The 21,342-nt window shown below is 35.8% G+C and overlaps 6 protein-coding genes across 13 annotated transcripts in view; 3 read left to right on the plus strand and 3 right to left on the minus strand.

Moving 5' to 3' along the window:
• LOC128878667 (BMP and activin membrane-bound inhibitor homolog) overlaps window positions 1-3,953 on the plus strand; it is a 32,232-nt gene extending 28,279 nt beyond the window's left edge. The window contains exons 2-3 of the mRNA XM_054127040.1: window positions 2,367-2,639; window positions 3,086-3,953. Coding sequence (XP_053983015.1) covers window positions 2,367-2,639; window positions 3,086-3,336 — 524 coding nt within the window. The 3' untranslated portion in view covers window positions 3,337-3,953. The remainder of the gene's footprint in view (window positions 1-2,366; window positions 2,640-3,085) is intronic.
• On the minus strand, window positions 3,942-7,118 carry LOC128878662 (mRNA-decapping enzyme 1A). Its single transcript, XM_054127033.1, has 4 exons — window positions 6,650-7,118; window positions 5,623-6,076; window positions 5,069-5,545; window positions 3,942-4,983 (listed from the first exon to the last, which is right to left on the minus strand). The coding sequence occupies exons 1-4, from the start codon at window positions 6,856-6,858 to the stop codon at window positions 4,747-4,749; spliced, it is 1,377 nt and encodes a 458-aa protein (XP_053983008.1). The 5' UTR covers window positions 6,859-7,118; the 3' UTR covers window positions 3,942-4,746.
• A 172-nt stretch (window positions 7,119-7,290) lies between these two features.
• On the plus strand, window positions 7,291-14,090 carry LOC128878666 (CTD nuclear envelope phosphatase 1 homolog). Of its 4 annotated transcripts, none has more exons than XM_054127038.1 (6): window positions 7,291-7,334; window positions 8,776-9,045; window positions 9,728-9,794; window positions 9,880-10,081; window positions 10,154-10,371; window positions 12,491-14,090. In XM_054127038.1, the coding sequence occupies exons 2-6, from the start codon at window positions 8,947-8,949 to the stop codon at window positions 12,634-12,636; spliced, it is 732 nt and encodes a 243-aa protein (XP_053983013.1). In that variant the 5' UTR covers window positions 7,291-7,334; window positions 8,776-8,946; the 3' UTR covers window positions 12,637-14,090. The 4 variants fall into 4 exon arrangements, 3 of the variants coding, with proteins under 3 accessions (XP_053983013.1, XP_053983012.1, XP_053983014.1); XM_054127037.1 differs by lacking the exon at window positions 7,291-7,334 and adding an exon at window positions 7,344-7,532; XR_008457459.1 differs by lacking the exon at window positions 7,291-7,334 and adding an exon at window positions 11,849-12,022 and having other exon boundaries at window positions 7,560-9,045; window positions 12,491-12,630.
• Window positions 14,091-14,400: 310 nt separating this feature from the next.
• On the minus strand, window positions 14,401-16,753 carry LOC128878664 (peroxisomal membrane protein PEX14). Of its 2 annotated transcripts, XM_054127036.1 has the most exons (5): window positions 16,238-16,753; window positions 16,031-16,124; window positions 15,535-15,858; window positions 15,220-15,455; window positions 14,401-14,868 (listed from the first exon to the last, which is right to left on the minus strand). In XM_054127036.1, exons 2-5 carry the CDS (start codon window positions 16,085-16,087, stop codon window positions 14,700-14,702), a joined length of 786 nt encoding a protein of 261 aa, XP_053983011.1. In that variant the 5' UTR covers window positions 16,088-16,124; window positions 16,238-16,753; the 3' UTR covers window positions 14,401-14,699. The 2 variants fall into 2 exon arrangements, with proteins under 2 accessions (XP_053983011.1, XP_053983010.1); XM_054127035.1 differs by lacking the exon at window positions 16,238-16,753 and having other exon boundaries at window positions 16,031-16,231.
• Window positions 16,754-17,144: 391 nt separating this feature from the next.
• On the plus strand, window positions 17,145-18,618 carry LOC128878663 (probable RNA polymerase II nuclear localization protein SLC7A6OS). The gene is made up of 3 exons (XM_054127034.1): window positions 17,145-17,424; window positions 17,509-17,772; window positions 17,898-18,618. The coding sequence occupies exons 1-3, from the start codon at window positions 17,257-17,259 to the stop codon at window positions 18,360-18,362; spliced, it is 897 nt and encodes a 298-aa protein (XP_053983009.1). The 5' UTR covers window positions 17,145-17,256; the 3' UTR covers window positions 18,363-18,618.
• A 1,401-nt stretch (window positions 18,619-20,019) lies between these two features.
• LOC128878661 (zinc finger protein ush) overlaps window positions 20,020-21,342 on the minus strand; it is a 201,909-nt gene continuing 200,586 nt past the window's right edge. For all 4 annotated transcript variants that reach the window (XM_054127029.1, XM_054127031.1, XM_054127032.1 and 1 more), the window contains 2 exons: window positions 21,104-21,337; window positions 20,020-20,781 (listed from right to left, as the gene is read on the minus strand). In XM_054127029.1, coding sequence (XP_053983004.1) covers window positions 20,353-20,781; window positions 21,104-21,337 — 663 coding nt within the window. In that variant the 3' untranslated portion in view covers window positions 20,020-20,352. The remainder of the gene's footprint in view (window positions 20,782-21,103; window positions 21,338-21,342) is intronic.

The raw sequence follows: 21,342 nt of genomic DNA on the forward strand, positions 1-21,342 counted from the left end.
GCATTACCATAATAAACAACTGTACCTACTGCGGTTAATCCTGTACGGAACTAAAGTTCTTTGTTCGACTGACTCGCGAACCGTTATTATTATTAGGCGTGCGCGAAATTTCTTCGCGAGGACCAGTGGTCAGGTTCAGGACCGAATTAAGGACATTAGGGACCACTAGGGGACCACTGTCTGTCACTTCTAGCATATAGGACCACGTTGTCACAATAAACTGGAGGTTACGCTCGCACCTCCACATAATTAAAAAATGGCGGCGATACGGGGACCGCGAAAATGGCGTCGAGGCGTCTGTTCGAATCTGGATGGGAATTATTTCGTTAGGAAGTTGTTTGGCAGTTGAATCCGCAGTAGCCTGTGCAAGAAAATAAATTATTCCGTTGACCGAGAGGGGCGGGTCGGAACGCGATGGGAGAGAGGCCGAAAGACGACGCGAAAGGGAAAGAGTAAAGTCACGGATAAAGATGGCTTCGCATTATCATAATAAACCAGCGGCACGATGGTTAGTCACCGCGAACTGTTCCATGTCTCTTTGTTTATTTCGTGCGGCTCTCATTAACACACTGCGGAGAGAGAACTCTACTCTCTTCGTGTATTGTATATTTACGCAACGTCAAGCGGGGTCCCAGTGTATCGGGCGTGTTTCATTCGCCAGATTCCTTCCAGACCCTCCAGTTGAAATCTCTCCAAGCAAACGTGTACCTCGACCGACTCTTTTTACACAAATTTCTTCCTCGTCCCGTTTGGCCTTTATTTTCAGAAATTTGTTTGCTAAATACACTGGCAACGGCGTTTATCCCACCTCGAAGCGGTAGAACGTTGGGAAAATTCTGGGACACGCGGTATCCTGGGATTGAAGATGTGTAAAATTTTATTCGAGTAGGGGGATGGTACCTAGAAAGATATTAAATATTTGTTAGATATGGGACGATTGTTAGGTATGAGAGCGAATTTGCCTACCTGTCTGTAAACAACCAGAGCTGGGTAAAATACGTATTTTAAATAATAAACAGTAAATAAATATTTTATTTTGAATGATGCAAGTATTTTTAAAAATAAAATATTTTATTTGCTGAAATTTTATATCCCATTCGAAATACTATTTTATTTGAATTCTGATGAATCTATTATTTAAAATAGTATTTAAAATATTTTCTCGACAAATATTACCCGTCTCTGTAAACAACTGTATCGAAGCAGGATGTTGAGTGTGAACCACTGCGTAGAGAAAAATAGAAAACTATAGGTCGGTTTGGGAAGCGAAGGATAGGCTTGGTACACCGGCAGGTAAATGAAAGTGAGACCTGTATACCTGTTGCGACGAGAAGGGTATAATCTTTTATGACTCCGTCGGCTACTCATTAGGGGAGGCCGCCAACTGTGGACGCTGTTATGCCTAGGACGCCGGAACGTGAAAATGACGAGCGTTCGCGGAATTAAATTGCACATCCACGAAATAGGCTTATCGAGTCGCGGATTTATAAATAAAGATGAGTTGCAATCAATTAACGGAGCAACCGACATATTGTCCCGGCTTCGTATAATTTCGAGTCATAATTAACATAATGATCGTGTCATTATACACGATACGGTACGACGAAATGTGTCACGTATAACAGCACATTCGGTGGAGATAGAAAAAAAGCCATGATTAAACTAATGCACCACTTCTTTGCAGCTATCTTTAAAAAAAGTGACCGTGCAAATGCTTCCTTGGACCACTGTATACGGACCACCCGTGATACTGCATCATTAATCAGCACGAGTCGTTCATTATCAATGATGACTGTCTCTATCAGAAAAGATGCAAGACTTCCTTTCTGTAAATTAACGTCTTCTTTCGTTCTATCCTGATTTGGTATTATTATTATATACAGAATTTTTGTTTAGATATCAGGTCATATGAGAAAATCGAAAAATGTAAAAAATTGCGAGGAGATCAAATGTTTATCAATAGCAATACTTTCTTTCCTTCTATTGTATTCAATAACAGGCAGGAAAGCATGAGGGTACTCTGACCTCAGTTACGAAGCTCTCTCTCCTTTCGAGGACTTCGAACTTAGCACCGAAGATAGCTTCTTCGGCCAATATCGTTACGTCGCTCTTCCATATGCAAAGAACCGATAAGACATTTAATATTACAATCTTTTATTTTCACCGACGCCCCGAGGCATTCCGCGTTACAAACAGATGCCCTTGTTGGACTTTCGTCGATAAGCCTGCACGTGAAACTTTGACCTTGCAAGATTGCATTCTACGTGCATTTATCTTATAATAATAATTCGTCTTATTATAATAAAATATAGATAAATAAATTCGACGTGCTGAATTGACTAAACGCTTCGCATATCTGTTCACAGATTGGGGAAACGTACGCGAAGTTAGGTGTTATTGCAATCAACCGGAATGCGTGTCTCAAGGATACATGTGTCGTGGCAGGGGCTGCTTCACCGAGTTACCATCTAACACGAATCCTTCGTTATTGAGAGCAGAGCACAGCGCGTACGGCGGCTGCCTTGACGAAAGTTACAAGGAGCGACAATGTCCCACGGGATACCTCTGTTGCGAGCAGGATCTTTGCAACCACGTGGATAGTCCAGCCATGAGAAACAGACTCAACAAGACTCTTCAAGGTTGAACGATCCTTCTCTCTGCATCATCATTAAAATCGCACAGGCTTCAACTAGATGTAACTTTGAGAATAACGTTTTATCGTCCTTTTGCTTTTTATCGTAACCAATACTTTCTTCGAATAGTATTGGATTTATTTATCAGTTGGTAAAGTGTTAGGTGCAAATAAAATGCACGAAATATTATAATTTAAATAGTAGCTTTTTCCAAAAACGTCATTCTAGGATCCAATACTCTCTCCTGGATCGACAGTTTCGTTCACAGTTCAAATTTATTTCTTTGCGGAGAAGCTCGAGCCAGTCTACTTATTCGACGCACAACTACAGTCTCGAATCGTTGATTTGAAACAATAGTGAAAGTCGAAGGTTGTGCGAATTTATGAATAATGGAGACTTCTTGCATAATTTATGCAACAAACGGTGTAACGAAAGATTTCTAATTGTTGCAGTGTTGGCGGGTGACCAGCGACCTTTCCTCGGCCCCGTGCAGACGGTCAATCACGGCGGCCAGTCGACGGACGGTTGGTTCAAAACTGCGACGATCGCTGTGCCGATTTGTGGTCTAGTCGTTCTACTGATATTGGCCAGCCTCGCCATTCGATTGCTTCAACCTGTGCCGACGCAGAACGACAAACTCGGGCCACATGGAATGCCCGACAATGGGCCACCGTTATTGGGACCGAAAGTGCCTCTCGTTTGAAAAGACACCTTCAGCGATCCAAAGACGTTCGATAAAGTGTTCTAGCGGATAGACATTAGTTAAGACTATCTGTAGAAAGCTAGCGGGCTTATGATGGCTCCACTTGGCTGTGAATTTTGTGAAAAAAAAAAAAAAGAAAGCGACTGCTGTAAATTATAACACTGCGCGTTGTGCAACGATTGCTGCGATTCCTCGCCAAACAACGACGCCACCGAATTAGTCGTCGTAGTCGTGTGTTCGCGAGGGTGTGAAAAAGGGCCAATATAAAGTATAAATCGAGGACCTTTGTACATGACTTTGTTAACGATGATAACGAAACGCATGATACCGCCTTTATTTGTAGCACTGTAAATAGATCATGTATTTTCTATCGTGTTAGATGATACCGTTTAATTAGGTGGCGTACGAGTTGCAATGTAATCGCGTTCCACGGATCTCGTCTACCTCTTGATGTTCGAAGACGAGTAATCTAGCCGCGAGATCGTAGCTGACGTTACGATAACAATCTCAGAGGGATTCACGTATAATTCAGCAATAAAAGCTAACGTTTTTTTTTCCAACGAGAAAACATATGGCGGATGAAAACGAGTGAAGAACAATAAAAGTCTGATATCTGTTTTGTTTATTTTTTTTTTTAATCATGTAGGTATCTTCCGAAAATGAATTATCCCGGTACATCATGTACTCCTCACACAGTAATCGTATTCCATATAAATATTATTATATTGTGATAGTATGGCATAACCGTGCGATAGTTATATTATTAAATATGTACCGCGACTTTGTTTTTACAACACGTGTTACTCATGAGGGATAAATTGATGCGAAAATCGCCTTAAAATACATTAAAACGATTTTTCAGTAATCGGTCTCTATTTATTTGCTCCTCTTTTTAATCAATTACATACACATACCATATCGATACCCGATATTATAGGAGGGGTATGTCATTACTCTGTAAAATAGGCATTCCATTTGATCAGCTCAGAAAATTTGTCTCGCTCTGTTCCGGAATAATAACCATAAAACGTTAGTATAATATAAATGTTTTGGCATCACAGTTTCAAATCGTACAATTTTCGCAATCCTTGTTCCGTTCCCTTTACAACGATCACTCAGCTTCATACCTTGTTACGCATTCACGGTACATTTCGTCTCTTTTCACGGGAGAAAATGTATTAATTTATAAAAATACTGTTTAAGGTATGTATCTCCATTTATATCTATATTTTGTCTTCCCCAAAAAATTTGGGCTACCAGTCAAGTTCAATTGAAAGTCGAGCATGACGTTATGTACCATCTATGTACGTGTAACATAGGGATACTAGGTTTTTGCTCGATCGTTTTAGTCAGTCGACCGTCACAACCCGCATGACGGGTTTCAGTTATATCAGTTAACAATTGATCGTTTTAGGACAGAATTTCACCGAATGATTTGACGTAAGCTTCGTGAAGTTTGTGGATAAAATCTGGATCACTCCTCAGTAGATAGTTGAAAGCTTGAAGAAGCTGATTCCTTGTCAATGGTTCCAACGGTCTCGCCAGGGGTTCTGGTGGACTAGGTGCAGCGAACATCACAGGAGGTATTAACGCTGGTGCTGATCCTCTTCCCGATAAAGTAGGTGCCGTGATAATTTCATCAGATGCCTGATCGAATTAAAAAAATATTAGGATGCTCGTATCGTAATGAATAATAAACAAAAAAAGTATACACCTGTATACATCTACTAACCGTTGTCGCAGATGCATGAGCAAATAAAGATGCAAGAGGATTTGAATTGCTAGAGCCAATAATATCCGAGGCCTGATGATTCGTTGAATTAGATGTTGGGGACTGTATCCTATGAAATCCTGTTGTACCATTTGTATCCATAGTATTTTGATTGGTCAAAGATGGACCATCCTGGCTCATAGACACGGGTGTCAATATTATTGAATCTTGCTGAGAAGCTATCTTGCTCCGCCGCTTAGGTCTGTTCGAAGCTGAAGCGCTACTCGCGTTATTCGATGTCATTATAGCAGTTGGAGTTGATTGAGAATGCTGTTGTGTAGTTGGTTGAGGAGTTACAGATCTATGTTGCTTTTCAATATGTTCCACCGTATGGGCCGCTGGATGGGACATTAAACGTGCAAGTAAAGGTTTGCTTTCATTTACAACAGTACCACCTGGTGTGGGCTGATCTCCAGCTTTAAAATGTCCAGTATTAACCTAAAAATATTATAAAATGATATACTTCTTAAATTAATACATAGTATGCGTTATATGCTTCTTAAATAAATACTAACTTTAGCTTTTGCAAAAAAGTCCATTACACTCTGTGAAGTAACATCTGGACCTAGTGGAGCAGTTAGAGGTCCAGACAGCTTTTCATTTATAGAAGTAACCAGAGGGGACTTGGAATCAAGCCCTTCCCTGGTACTTCCTCCGCTGCCACTGCTAGTTCTATTAGTATTAAAATCTTTTTGGGCTTTACTGAGCATACTGAATATATCTATGTTGTTTACATTAGGTCCAGAATTTTTCTTAACACTGACTGCTGGTTTGTTACATGCTTTGCGGTTTTCTTCTGACTCTTTAACAAGTTTGTTCAACATTGCACCGATGCGTACACACTCTTCTTTATCATAAAACCAAATGCCATAGATATTGCATCTGGAATTTCTATAGAGCAAGAAGGGTTCCTGAAGTTGTAAGTCTAAACCTTGTGTAACTGGTTCCACTAGGTTGTTTGTATTTAATCTGTAAAATATTATTGAAATAACAAAATAAATAGCTTGTTCATAGATTATTTTATATGATGATAAATAGACTGTGGATATTTATGCAAATTCATATTTTTATGTATACAGACAAAGAAATGAAATGATCTCTTATCTTCTAAACATAAATAAATTGATACATTTTTCCATATTTCCAATTGCCATAAACACATAAACTTCCACAGTCTAGTGATAACTTTTAACCTTCATAAAAAAAACTCTTAAATAGCACATGGTATATGATAGTGCATTACTTAAAGTACTACAAGACTATTAACATAGATTATTATATCTTAAAGTTGGATATTCATTCGTTTTACAAATCAGGGGTTTAAAAACGCTTTTTTCCTTGCAATAAGATCAAAGCAAGTTTTTATAGTATTCAATCATTCATCCAAACTATGCTTTTAAGATTACAGCTATCTTTACAAATACACTGACCAGTAAGCATAATACATATATATTCGATTCACAATTTACTTGGTGCTTCTAAAGTATTCAACAATATACGTGAGCATTTTAAGTGAAAATATATATCTAATAATTATGTTACCTATTCATGATAAGAACACTGTTGTATGGCTCGCCATTTCGCGAGTAGACGAATAAAGCACCCTCGATATCGGTTTTTTCCCACTCGTTGTTATCCGCGTTAAAAGTGTACAGCGCTACGTGTGTCGCAGTTTCCAGAATATCTTTCACGTAAGGATCTACGCGCTTCAGAGCGGCCACGTTCATTCGTAACTCCGTTAGATCCGTCATTGTGTTCTTTTGCAGCTTGGTAGTGCAGCACAAAAAATACAACGTAACGATGGTACCTTTTACGAGTCGATCGTAATTCAGCTATGTCGCTCAAGCTGGTCACTTCGAGTACTATATTTTAATATAACGCAAGCAGCTGCTTGTATAATAAACGTCATACTAGATTTTATGGTTGATACCGTTTGTTACAACTGCGAGTTAGTAACATCATCACAGAATGCCGACGCTTCCTTTCCTTCTGCGTCGACGTCCACTTCCGATTGGTGCGGGAACGAGCAATCAGATGAGTCCAAATGGACGCCAAGACGAGAAAGGAGGGTTATCCAACGGTTCGTCCAATCAAATTTATAGAAATTTTGAAAATGCAAGCCAACATTACGTCGAATAATTATGTTGCAGTCCATATATCGTTAAATGTATATAAATGCACTTGACCGGAGCCCGGAGAAAGTTATTTTTAAATTTTCGCTTTTACGGTAAGTCCAGTTGATCGAGACAGAGGAGGCGCTAAAAGCGTTTCGTGGAGTAACGTTTTATTTTGGACGTTTATTACATGACTTCTTTATCGTTCGATTAATGTTATTGTAAAAAGTAGAATAGATTACTTAACGGTCTGGTGAATTTTAGTAATGTGCATATAGTTTGTACAGGGACGCTTACAATGATCAAACAAGGTATTACGCCATCTTCACAGGAAAAAAATTGACCGCGTGGTTTGGTTTTTGATGTTTTCTGATCGTCGCTTGAAACAAAAACTGACAATAAGTGTAACGCTTCGGTACTAATCTGCAACAGCCGTTAGTCGTAGCTTCTTTGTAAGGAAGAAAAGGATAGAGTCTTAATTTGTAATTGACTGTTTTGCCTCCATTGAATCGAGTACTATCTACAACATATAACGCATTGTGTTCTGGCATATTTTATAATACGCGAAATCAAAGGACGATGCAGTGAATAATATCATAGGCATGAAAAACAAAGTCCAAATTATAGAGGGAAATGAACTCCCGGATAATATTCAGCCATTGTCCCTTGGTCAATAGCGCCATCTGTGAAACGCGGTAAAATTGAAACGCATAATTTCTACTAAGTAAAGATAAATGTTTTGTATCAGTTTATGGAAACGTGTACTTTCAGTAAAAATTTCTCAATTATCTGATCACGATAATTGCAACATATTTTTCTTAGAGATCAACGATAATGCTACTAATTGAACAAAGAAAGATGGCTGAAGAACTTTCAAAGGTTGACCCTTCCGGCTATCGTCGCAATTTCGCGACAATATGCATCGTCCTTTAGGTCCGTGGATCAGCGAAGTATTACGCCATTTTCATAGAAAAAAAATAATTTTTAATCAGGGGATAAAACAAAACCTGATAACAAGTACAATGCTTCGAGGTCAGTCTCCTACAATCGTTATTCGTATTTCTTTTTCAGAAAAAATAGGCAAAAACAACGTTTTAATTAATTTATAAGCATTTCACACAGTTGCTTACTCCGCATACTTTCAAAACTTCAAACAAACATTCACCCAATCGTCCGAATTTGATCGAGGCTTTCGAATGCGATGTACGAATGAACTTTACAGTACCACTCTAATCCACAGTTGTTGTACAACATTTACGATTTATCGATACATCGTAATACGAAATTTTCCGTTAATGTTCCGAATGAAAATCCAAATCGCGTGGATTGTGCACCGCTCGTAAAATAGAATTTTCGGAATATCATGCGCGCCAGCGTAGCGCATGGAAAAATTGGGTCGATGTGTGAAAGATGGCGGCCGTTGCGTGGTGTGCGTGAGAAAAGATTCGTACCGTCGATTTTCGCTAACAACATGACAAGATATGGAAATGGCTGTTTACACGTGCAGAGCACTATTGTATACGGAAGGTTCGTAATATGCTTCTAACTGTTCAGATTCTATGCACCCGGTTCGCGTGAGGAACGTTTGTTTACGCGAAAAGTTTGTATAATACACTTCGCAACGCGAAGTGGAGTGTCGTAAAGGGAAAAAAGGGACTCCGTAGCGTAGACGAGACTGGAGATAAAGTATCGCCGGACTTCGGCCCGGTGAGAAGATCAGTAGAGATGCTGAAGCAATTGCAGATGGGGATGAGAGCTTTCCTCTTGATGGCCTCCCGTGTGTGGACCTGCGTCTGCTTTCTCCTCAAGAAGCAGGTTAGAGCCGTAAGTAGGTGCTTCGCGCCTCTATCAGCTATATATACTTTTTTTTTGTTTATAATGTTCGTAATCCAACAGCGTCCCATGTTGTGTCAATGCACTCTTTAGATATGTTGGTTCATTACACCTAGTATTCAAAAAATTGTTGCCGTTTGCGGCGAATATTCGTCGTAATCGTGTTGTGACCGTAGATTGTGTACTCCCGCCTGCATTAAAATGTTCAAGTTGCTGGTTGAAAATCCTTTTCCTCATTGTTATGACTCTTCCAATTTTTGTTATGCATTAGTTATAACCGACTATTTAGAAGTTGATGATGTAAAAGTGCCTCATGTCTCTGTTGATCAATATCCTTCATTGTTGGATGTAAATATTGGATTACTTTATGATATAAGCAATGCTTGCATAAATATTTGTAGAAACTAGTCATCACAGTAACACCCATTTATCATATAAACAAATAAAACCAGTTATTTTCTCCTTAAAACCATCCTTGAATTATTGTTTTTTATTTTTTATTTTGTAAACATGTATTTGATTAATAAATATGTTTCGTAATGGTAGAATTAATTTAATAATTCCAATAGTTATTTACCTTCCTTACCGTCCTTATGCTTTTTACTGGCTTCTAAACTTCTTAGAGAACTCAATAAGAAATTGTTTGTGTAATATATTTAATTATCTTTTTTAGATATCACAAATGCAACCTGTTAAATACGAGATCTTCCCGCTCTCTCCATTATCAAGGCATAGACTTAGTAAGTACTCTTATCTTTTAATAGTTCAAGAAGTTTATACTTTTAAAATGCATTATTTTTTGTATATAACTAAAGTACATTGCAGGTATAGTTCAGAGAAAAGTATTAGTATTGGATTTAGATGAAACATTAATTCATTCTCATCACGATGGGGTAGCAAGGCCAACAGTTAGGCCTGGTACACCTCCAGACTTTGTTCTTAAAGTGACGATAGATAGACATCCAGTCAGATTTTTTGTTCACAAAAGACCACATGTGGATTTCTTTTTAGACATTGTTAGTCAATGGTAAGTTTAATTATCAAAATTAAATTTGTAATTTTTATCAGATCATATGTGTATGGCATTACCTTTTTCCAGGTATGAACTAGTGGTTTTTACTGCTTCTATGGAAATCTATGGAGCAGCTGTTGCAGATAAGTTAGATAACAACAGGGGTATTCTAAGGCGCAGATATTATAGGCAACATTGTACCCCCGAATTGGGTTCCTATACTAAAGATCTGTCTGCAATTTGTCCAGACCTAGCATCAGTCTTTATACTTGATAATAGTCCTGGAGCCTACAGAGCTTATCCACGTGAGTACATATTTACTTTTCTCAGTTTAATAGTCTTAATGATTTTTTAATTTATTTATGCCTACTAACATAATTGTCTATTGTAAATTTGTTCAATTTTTTATTGTGTACATGATACAATAATAATTCTGTGTAAATCTTGTATGCATGCCATTGGTGAAAAGTGTGATATGGAAATCTACATAAATAAAATGAATGTGCATATTGATAACATTACATTTATTATTCCAATGCTATTGCTGTATCATGTACTGTATGAACCAGTAGTCAGAACTTGCTTACATGTGCACAACTGTAAGTAGTGGAATAATTTAATTTCAATTTGAATTGAAAGCACCAGATGAATGTTTCTACATTATTTAAACCAGTGTGTTAAGGAAAGTAAACTTCTTATGATCGTGAAAGTAATACAGAAACGAAGATTTGTTTAGTCGACGTTTTGGCCTATGATAAAAAAAATTACAACATATTGAAAGAGTTCTTTATCATATACCAAAACGTTAACTAAAAAATTTTTATTTCCGTATTATTCTCACGACTATGTGAAGTTACTTAGGTCCCTTTCTAAACTCATTGGTTTAACTTTTATATTTTCGAATGAAATAATTATTATTTATTAATTTGTTTCATGACCATGTTTAGGTCATTTTTAATTAAGTTCGTGAAAATATTCTCATAAACAGTACTATATCATTTAAATAGTTATGGTTGTGTATTTTGTGTAAACATATGTACACACAACATATTGTACCAATCAGACATCCTGTGTTATTCGTTTACTCAGCATACTAATGTTTATGTAACATTTTGTTTTATGGTTCACTTTGATATCTTCTATATGGTCACTGTTACTTGATTATTCGATAGTTACGACCTTCTCTTCTACGATTTTTTTAAAGTAGAAATTGCGGTGTGGATTTTCCTCAAAATATTAAGTTCTATTTATAAGATTTATATCTGATATCAAGAATTACCATACATGCGATTTCAATGCATTTATTATTATTATAATATTAAATAAGCATCACTGAGTTAATAAGGAAGACATCAACATATTTTATTCTTATAGTCTTTTTCAAACATACCTAGTTCTAACAAGGGCTAGACCAATCATCTCTGCTTCCGATTCCGACATAACTTTACATAAATATTTATTAATTCTTTTTAATTTTCAAGAAGAAACCATTTTTTATGTCAGAGAAACATATATATTTATGCCTATATATGTTTAAACAAAGTGGGTAGTTTTCATGTGAGGGCCAATTTTTATGTTAAAGTCAAAAAGTAACAATCATGAACTACAGACTAACCCTTAGGTTGTACCAAAAAATATTTATGTAAACTTTCGTTAAAATCGAAGCCGAATAAGTTTAGTTCTCCCTTTGTTAGAACTAAATTTTTCAATAGTTTGGCTGGCTAAACAAACACAAAATCCAAAATTCAGATAAATCTGATGGAAAACCGTATCTATTTGCAGCTATCAGCGTTGATGTTCTGTAAGCAAGCACTGAATACAGGCCTATGGATAAATGTAAAATACGATCAGTTGCCAATGCTCCTCGACTTGAATAAGCACTGGACACTACGCCGAATCGGCAGTAAAATAATTTCGACTATTTTAATAATTTTTTTAGTAATTCCTGTGTATCAGGTACCAGTCTAAAGACTAGATTTTATTTTTATATTCAAAACTTTTCATTTGTAGCATCCAAGGTAATTGTAGATTCGTAGTATCTTTCGCGTGCGAAGTATTTATCGATATGTATTATTTGAAATTAACGAATGTTCAGATATCGAATTGAGGTATGATTTCTTTAGTGATCAACTTAAACACGATAACAAAATCAAAGGGGGATACCGTTTAATAACTCGCAATAAATTTTATTAGACTACAAATTCTATATTATTTTGTATAACCGCGATTAGTTAAAAAAAAATATGTGCATAATTAAACAGACAGTTCGAAAGTTACATTTCTTGGATGTTATAATGGACATCTATAATTTTGTATAATTTGTTTTCTTTTTAATGAAAAGTTTTAAATGAAAAAAATATTAATCATTCGTTTGTTTGCAGCAGGTTATTATACGCACACGTTTGTTTTTCTTTGTTATCACAGATAACGCGATACCAATCAAGTCATGGTTTAGCGACGCGGGAGATACTGCTCTATTGAGCTTACTTCCAGTTTTGGATGCACTTCGTTTCACACAAGATGTGCGGTCCGTTCTTTCAAGAAATTTACATTTACATCATACTTGGTAGCATAATCCAGATTGATCGATACATTAGATTTATTAGAGACCGAGCTGCAAAACAGTTTAGCGTGTTTAACCTAGGATTATTATTGTTACGGATAATAGACATTAGGATGCTGCCTGAATGATAAGACGATGATCCCTTTACCCTGCCCTCATTTTTTACGCTCGTTAAAAACAGAACCCTAGCGAGTAAGTTTAAAAAGGGAGTGGGACCTTCAACCAAACTATTTATGTCAGCACAAAACATTCTGGTATATTTTTCGTTATGTTCATGTGTGGGCAATAATATATACATATATACATATATATCATGTTTTCTTAAAAAGATGTATTTGCCAAAGATCGAGTTTGTAAAGTAACATAGACTCATATATTTCAAATAATTTTGTCCTAAGTAAAGATATTATACTAAACGTTTTAAGTTCTTTTGCCACACATGATTAAACAAAAAAGTGTTATATTTTTTAAACGAATTATTTCTGTTATGTATAATATTATTAAACCTAGGGTGTATTATATAAAAAAAGGAAAAAAAATACTAAGTCACACTTCAAATGGACTTTGCTGTAACTCACTGTATCAGTGAGGCAGCTATCCTGATTACCTAATAATAAAAGGAAGTATTAAAGACTATAAAAGAGGCGATATTTGATTTCATCAAATTTCTGAACAATTAGAATTATTTAACATGCGATGTACGATGTTGATACGTCTGAGAACTAGACGAATAAAGTAACAGTGAAAGGATGTAATCACATGTATGACTGTATACTTTATTCGCTTGTTTAATCATTCAAAAGTACTATTGAATATTATATGGTTTGTACATATTATGATGAAGAGTGTATTTGTTGCAAGAATGATTGGTTTACATGAATGAACAGTGTAATTAAGCCATTAAATGCAAATTTTTACATAATATTTATATATGCATATATATATGCATATATATATATGTATATATGTATAAGTATGTATATAGATATATATAAATATTTGTTTTACTTAATCATAAAACTGAAAATAAGAAAATATGCCCATGTGCACAAGATTGAAATAATAATTTGTTCTCAAATAAATTATATGTAATTGAGAACATTTGTTTATTTATTGACGTATATCGAACGAGTTGCTCACGTGGATTTTGATTACTAATTGTAATTTATCCCAAAGTAAGTTTAGCCATGGGTAATAGATATAGGTTAGAGCAGGATTACACCACATTCAATAAAATCTTTTTGTACATAGTACGCCTGTATGTACATGAATGTATGTTTCGTTGTTACGTACATGCAGTTATATGTATGTTAAGGAAATAATAATTTTTTAATTTCAAATACGCAGTGAACAGTACGATCCGTTGTATAAATATGGTCAGTGGCTTAATGTGGTTATTTGTATTGCGACTGTCTCTTTAAATTTAAGTATGGATTAAAATGTACATATTTAGTTTGTAAAGACGGTACTTATTTTTGGTTTTTACGCCTTTCCCAATACATAATTAAATACTTTGAATGGACCATTTATGTTATACTAGATCACAGGTAATATTAAATATAACATAGTTTTGTCACCTATTTAAATATAGCCACACATTGAAAACAGGCTTGTATTTATCAATTGATTTTTTATTTTATTTACAAAAAAATTATCAAGTATTTAAGATACCTTTGAAAACAGAGATAGGTGAATCATTGATGTCAAAAATTCAAAGGGAAATTTTCCCAATTTTTTAAGGATTTTGTTTAAAAAATTAGGTAATAACCACCACATTTACAAGAATTATTATTATTTATAAAACGATGTATTACATATATTCTTTTGTTTTATAAACAGCGTTAAATACCCTTTGTAGAAATAAAAATTCTAATTTGATTTTACAGTACAGAATTAAAATAGTATTTAGTTGGACAAACTGAGTGTAAAATCAGTAACACCTGGTTGTCAATATATGTTACATGTGAATTGGAATTATCCCCTTCCCTTATATTTGGATATACATCACAGAATATCCTGCATATCGAAGACTGTTACGATGGAAGTGAATTTTAATGATATATTTTAATTTTACTCCTTGGGTGGATCTTCTCGTATCATTTCCAAAGAACTATCTGAAACATTAGCACTAGATCCACTTCCAGCATCATCTTCTCCTTCACTAGGTTTTTCTTGATTTGTAGCTGCAGCATCTAACTGCCATGATGGTATAGATGCTGGTGCACTTGGAAATTGCTTTCTGTTTAAAAGTAAAATTTTAAAAGATCATTGTTTTTTTTCCTCACATTTTGTAATCACACAAGAAAATATTTATTTTGATATTTTTAAACCAATGTGTATTTATGTGGTTGGATACTAACTATATATATTTATATATATGTTCGTATGTGTCAGTACAAAGAATAGTGAGAAATTCTTGTAAAGAAGTATATCTTATCATAAATGTGTAAATTTAAAAATGAAATAACAAATAGTGTGTAAACAAACTCGTTAATTATTGTATAGCAATAAATACCATTATTAAATTATTATGTATTCTAACAATATTCTAATTTGCAGTCATTTTAAAATGCAACTATACGTATTATACCTTGATAAAAGTAAGGATTTAAGACTAGCTAAATCTTGTTTTAGTTCTTGTACCAACTGAGGTACCATTGGGTCAAGAGATTGATTTTGTGTTAGCTTTTGTACATCATCTTCTACTTTTGAAATTGACTGTTTCACTTCTTTCATAGAATTTTGAATGGTTTTATCTAATTCAGAAACAGAATCTGTAATGGTATTTTTCTTCTTTCTGCCAAATAAGAATGGCTCAATGAATTTCTGTAACACAACAAAAGACACTTCAGTTAATTCATTATATAATTAAAAATCTGTTCGTACCACTATATATTAATAATACCTTATAAAACCAATAAACACAATATATTGTAGCTCCAATTAAAGCAGTAGCATTAAAGAATTCTTTGACCTTTTGGAAAAGGGTTATCTGGTATGGATACGTTTGAAAATATGGATGAACATGACCTGGTGAAATAGGAATCACAGTATAGTCTTTCGATTTATGAATAACATTTTGATCAGCTGTTGTATCGACGGAAGCTAATTTAAAAGCAGTTTGTATTTCTTCCTCGGTCAAACCCTTTCTTCTAAGAAATTCCTGTTTACGTCCTACAGGACTACTTGTTACCTTAGGATTTTGCAAAAATTCCACTGCAGTCTTTACCTTGAAAAAAATAAGTTCTTCTTAATTTTCACATGTCTAGCAAATTCATATACATTACATAACTATTAAAAATACAATTCTATTGTCATTAATATAGGGAATTGCGATATATAAAAAAATGATCGAAGGACTTTTAAATAAACATATAACCTAAGAGTGATTAAAAACTTACTAAATTTTCCCGTAAGGGAAGGTTATTATTATTAGCATCTTGGTCAGTCATTGCCATAATTACAAACGTTTCCACATCAATTAAATTTTCATACCTGTGCGATGTTCAATATTTTAATGTGCAAATCACATTTTATAATACTAGATACACAAGAATCCGAAAGTATTACGATGCGCAGGCGTTGATAAAGACACTTCGTATACTTACTGTTTCTTAAATGGAATGAGGAGGACTTAAATGCCAGCTAACAAATTGTTGGACTTTGTATTTTATGCGAACAGAACGCGTCATTGGCACACAGTTAATATATTATGAAAACCAAAAAATTTCGAATAAATCAGAAGTTGCATATATTAGCGTGTACAACAGTGTTTCTCAATAAATTCGAACTCATGCTCCCCCTGAGTTTTATTTATTCTATATGAAGGTACAAAAAGTGGAAAAACTATTGAAATACAATTTTCTTTTTCTAATTTTACTACTAATTCAGAAATTTTTTTGAGTACTTTTGAATTTATATTAACATTTAGCACATGTGGTCCCCAAGAAATTGAAGTGGTTTCTTGAGGACTATATGGCTCATGATGGTGCCTGATGGTGTTCCGTTGAAAATCTCTATGTGTAGAGCAAACTGGGACCAAAGAGTATTAGTCTAATACTCTTTGACTGGAACAAACTGGCTGGAACTGACTATTTGACCCTCTTCTGAAGAGGATCTTCATTGAGTACATTCTGAAAGGTCACCGCTTACTGAGCCGCTCTAAAATGGTTTTTGTACTAGTGGTGCCATCGGTGGGAAAACGACCAAGTTTGTAGTGAAAATAGTTCCAACTGTTTCAATAAGATAGCGTCACAGATACCTTTTAATCAATTGATCTCTCTATTTTACACAAATGTATTAATACGATTCTTTGCTTCATAACACTACAATATATTAGTTAATATGTTATATTTATTACTTCTATGAATAGTTATTTCATGCATTAATAATTTTCTATCTTTTAGTAAGTGACGCCATCTACTAGCACCAGTAGGAACGTTTTTCACTACAAACTTGGACGTTTTCCCACCGATGGCGCCACTACGACTCAAAACATGAAAACAGTAAACCAACATAAAAAGAATCAGTGAAACAGGTTAGGAAAGGTTAAATGGAAGACAAAATAACCAGTGGCTGTTGAAACGTGTGACTTGCGAGTATTCCCTTCGAAGAAACAACAAAAACAATGGCAGCTGTATTACGTGTGAAACGTAGGCACGACGACGAACCATTAAATGCATTACTAATTGCGTGTAAACGAAGTAAAAGTGCAGACGATCAAGAAGCACCAGAATCGGCTGCCGCTGTTCCATTAACGGCAGTTGTAAAATTTGCCGGAACTGTTAAAAATCAGGTAAATAGGATAATAGTATTAGCTATAGTTCAATTGTAATTGATTCAATAAATCGAACCATATTTCTTTCTCTTTTTATAATAGGAAGATAATGTTGTCCAGCACTTAATTCAGACTTTGGGAAAAGATGAATTGAAAGCAAATTTCAAACAGCATTCTGTGGATATTATAAATAAGGCACGAGAAAGGGCAAAACAGGCTTCAGCAGAGAATCGTTACAAAGTAATCAATTGTTTCCGATCTTTGGATAGCACCAATCATGAAGTATTGGAAGACAAGATTATGACAGTAATAGATGTGGAGGATTCTGTCTCATGTGCTGTTCCAAAGGAGCATTCCACGCAAAATGTATATCATTTCTTGTCAATACTACAGAATTCTGTGTTTACTCACATTAGATTTTTTTTTTACATTAAATATTAAAATTCTTGTTATTAGAAAGGTACATAAATAATACCAAGAATACTTTATAGGATGAGGGTTACGTGTACGATTTGTATTTTGGACAAACTGAGAATGAGTTGCACCCAGACAATATGTTATTCGTGCATCCATTAGACCAAGAATTAGTTTTTGATACTTATAGAAATAATCATTCGGATATTGAATGCGAATCAGAGGATTCTAATTCAGAATCTAATTGGCGAAATGATTACCCCGATTCTGATCACTCTGAAAGATCAATCGACGACGAAGATATGAAAGAGGCAGTTAGGAATTTGCGATTGGAAGATGGTTCGGATTTGTCTAGCGAAGACGATTTCGTTTACGCGGTCAATGAAAAAGATGTTGAATCTTATGGCTATAAATATGCAAAATACAAGGCACGGGTAAAAAATGAATTAGACGAGGATGACAGCGATGATAGCGAGTATAGCGGAGAATACGTATACGAGGAAGCAGATGAAAATAGTGATTCTACTAAAGACAGTGATTAATGCTGAACTTCAGTGTGATACTAAACGTAAATCGTTATGACAAAATAACGAATACTGTATAGTATATACTTTTACATAAGTTCTTTTCTACCACATGCAGCTGTATAGGTGAACGATAACTTCAGTATAATTATACTCGTATTATAATTCCTTTTATAAAGATTTCATTTTTCATACTGTTTAAAGTAATTTAAATCAATATCTAGAACATGTTTAGTTTTATAATTAAAATTGTTTTCAAACACAAGTTAAACAACTTTAACTTATTTCTTTCATTTTATAGAAGTAAGGGTCATAAAGGTCTTAGAATTTTATTTATGTCTATATATTTATTACATATTTATATAGATATATCTTGTGTGTAAAATTCCGTCTATCAAAATAAAAACAATAAAAGTAAACCTAGAACGTCGAAGTGACAAAGGAAGGTGTATAGGTATTTAGAAAAAGAACCGTTTTCGACGATATGGCATATATAATGATATACCAGATTTATAATGTATAACAAATTGCTGGAAGTATCAGATAGAGATTTACAAGTTTTCAGTAATGAAGGGTAGCTACTCTGTGATGCATTATCAAATCTTCTGTATTTATTCTTTAAGGGAATATCGTGAATCCTGCTTTCTTTTAGACAGCAATCAGCAAGAGTACAGGCCCGTAAATAACGTAACAATTACTTTTATAAAAGTATTCGCGAACGTTTCGCGTTTATCTGGCTACACTACTCGTCGAAATACGAAAACAATTTTACATTAACTGAGATTTTTGGATGCGTGGTCGCGTTTAGCGACAATGCGCAGATACTAACATTCTTTACTTATTCTCAAAGTCGAAATTCGCACGTGGGAAAATTGATGCCATTAACGAACTCGTTATATGATATGAATAGTACGCTGCGTATACGTGTAACACTGGCCTTAATTCTAATTTTTACATTTACGCGCTCGCAACGAATCGTTTACTTGTTTACAAGTAAGTACACGCGATGCTTTATCTTTTGATTGTATGTATGAAGCAAATGCGTTGGTAAGAATCCAATTACACCGAATTCTGAATTCGCGGGGTGAGACGCTAAGGAGTTTTCGTTCCTTCTCCCGTGATATATTCGAGACGATTGGCAAACGACACAGGAAACGATCCCCAATTCTTATGGCAGTCTATGGATACATTTATCAACGTACTTACTCCCTGGGAGAGTATGAGCGCGATTTATGGGCAATGAAATCATTTTTTAATTCATATTTATATATTTATATATATAATATATTAAATGTCATATTGCAACTTAGCGTTTTCACAAGCTTGAGATTGGTATCATTCAGGATAATTACTATCGTTCCTTTAATACTCTACTCGTCTACTGTACAACATTTTACACTCATCTTTATTATCCGTAATTCCTTAGGTATGTCGATTAATTAGTTACAGCTACGAGATTATTGAAGAGTCATGAGATTGCACACCTTTGTAACGGTCGATCGTGGCTTTCGAGAATCCCAGCCGCGCCGCATCTTCGATCGCGCTGTCGCCAAAAACCCAACTGGAACATCACGATCCTTCATATACAGGACGCGTCCTCATTCGGCAGCTTCACTTTGGTATTACTTCGTATAATTTTCACGCTCGATTTTTTTTTTTTTATTTCATCCAGTCAATCCAAAGCGAACTACCAAACGCCCACTACCACGACGACCTAAAATATCGCTGCTACATCGAAACGTCGCTTTATTATTCCGCAGCTCCGTGACCATGCGCGCGTATGTACAACACGTCGGTTAAATCAACTTATAAGTACAAACAATTCCCTGGATCAACAGAAATCACACAACGGTAGTCAACTAAATCGGATAATCGGTAATTCTATTATGTATGTATATATATATATATATAAACTGGCAACAATTAACAGTCCCGTTGGGTCGTCCCGCTGGCGACATCTAAGAACGATCACCTTGGATGAAGATGCTTACTCGCATCCTGAGAGTCTTTAAAGTACGGACGCCTCCGTCCTGCCACTGGGAGGTGGCGTGGTGTGGCTGCTTGAGTTGTTATTGTTGTTGTTGTTGTTGTTATTGTTGCTCGCCTCGCCAGCGTGGCTCGAACAGTAGAACTTCTTGTGAGCTATGAAGGTGCTCAGGTAGTTGAAGCTGATGTCGCACGACCGACAGTAACGCGGACCGCTCTTGTTGGGGTCTAAACTTTCCTCTGGCGGTGGCGTATCTTCGCGTTCCTGTTTCACCTTGCTCGTAACCGTTGGCGGCGGAGGTGGTGGTAATGGCTGAGGACTCTTTCGAATCTCGGCCTTACCGTTCACCTGCACCTCCGCTGGAACCTCTTCGGGAGTGGTAGCTGGGGGAGGTTCTGGGGTCGGGAGGACCGTCTCGTCATCGAGCACGCACGTTATATAATTCTCCTCCTGAAAAACGAGAGGACGATTATTTACAAACGTTGGTGACGCATGAAAAACTCTGAAAAATGAGATCAATCCACTTGTCATTCAAGATTACGAGTATTAGAGTCTCAGAATTTTGGTCATGTACCGTCCGATACATTTATGCGAGATGTACCTTTAAGCGCACCTTGAATAACCTTGTGAAACAAGTCACTGGAATTATCAGTGTACACTTTCCTGTGTCGTCCAAGCACGCTACTTGAATTTGCATCTCATTTCCTATGCATGCACAGAAGGGACATTTATACTGCGATGCGCGGACAGGACAATAACAGTACTTCCTTACCTGCAGATCGGTTCCACGTTTCTCGAAGTGCATCTTGATATGCGTCCTCATACCACGCAACGTGTTTCCTTTGTAACGACAAATCGTGCACCTGAAAGCCTTGACGCCCTGATGCGCATCCATGTGACGCTGAGCAGCTCCCGCTGTTGGACTAACCGCGCCGCATACGGGACATCTCCAACCACCTGTCGGTCCGCTGGTGCACGTGTGCGTACCTCCGGGCTCAATTACAGCCTATA

The sequence above is a fragment of the Hylaeus volcanicus genome, chromosome 6 (genome assembly GCF_026283585.1).
Source record: "Hylaeus volcanicus isolate JK05 chromosome 6, UHH_iyHylVolc1.0_haploid, whole genome shotgun sequence".
Lineage (NCBI taxonomy): Eukaryota > Metazoa > Arthropoda > Insecta > Hymenoptera > Colletidae > Hylaeus > Hylaeus volcanicus.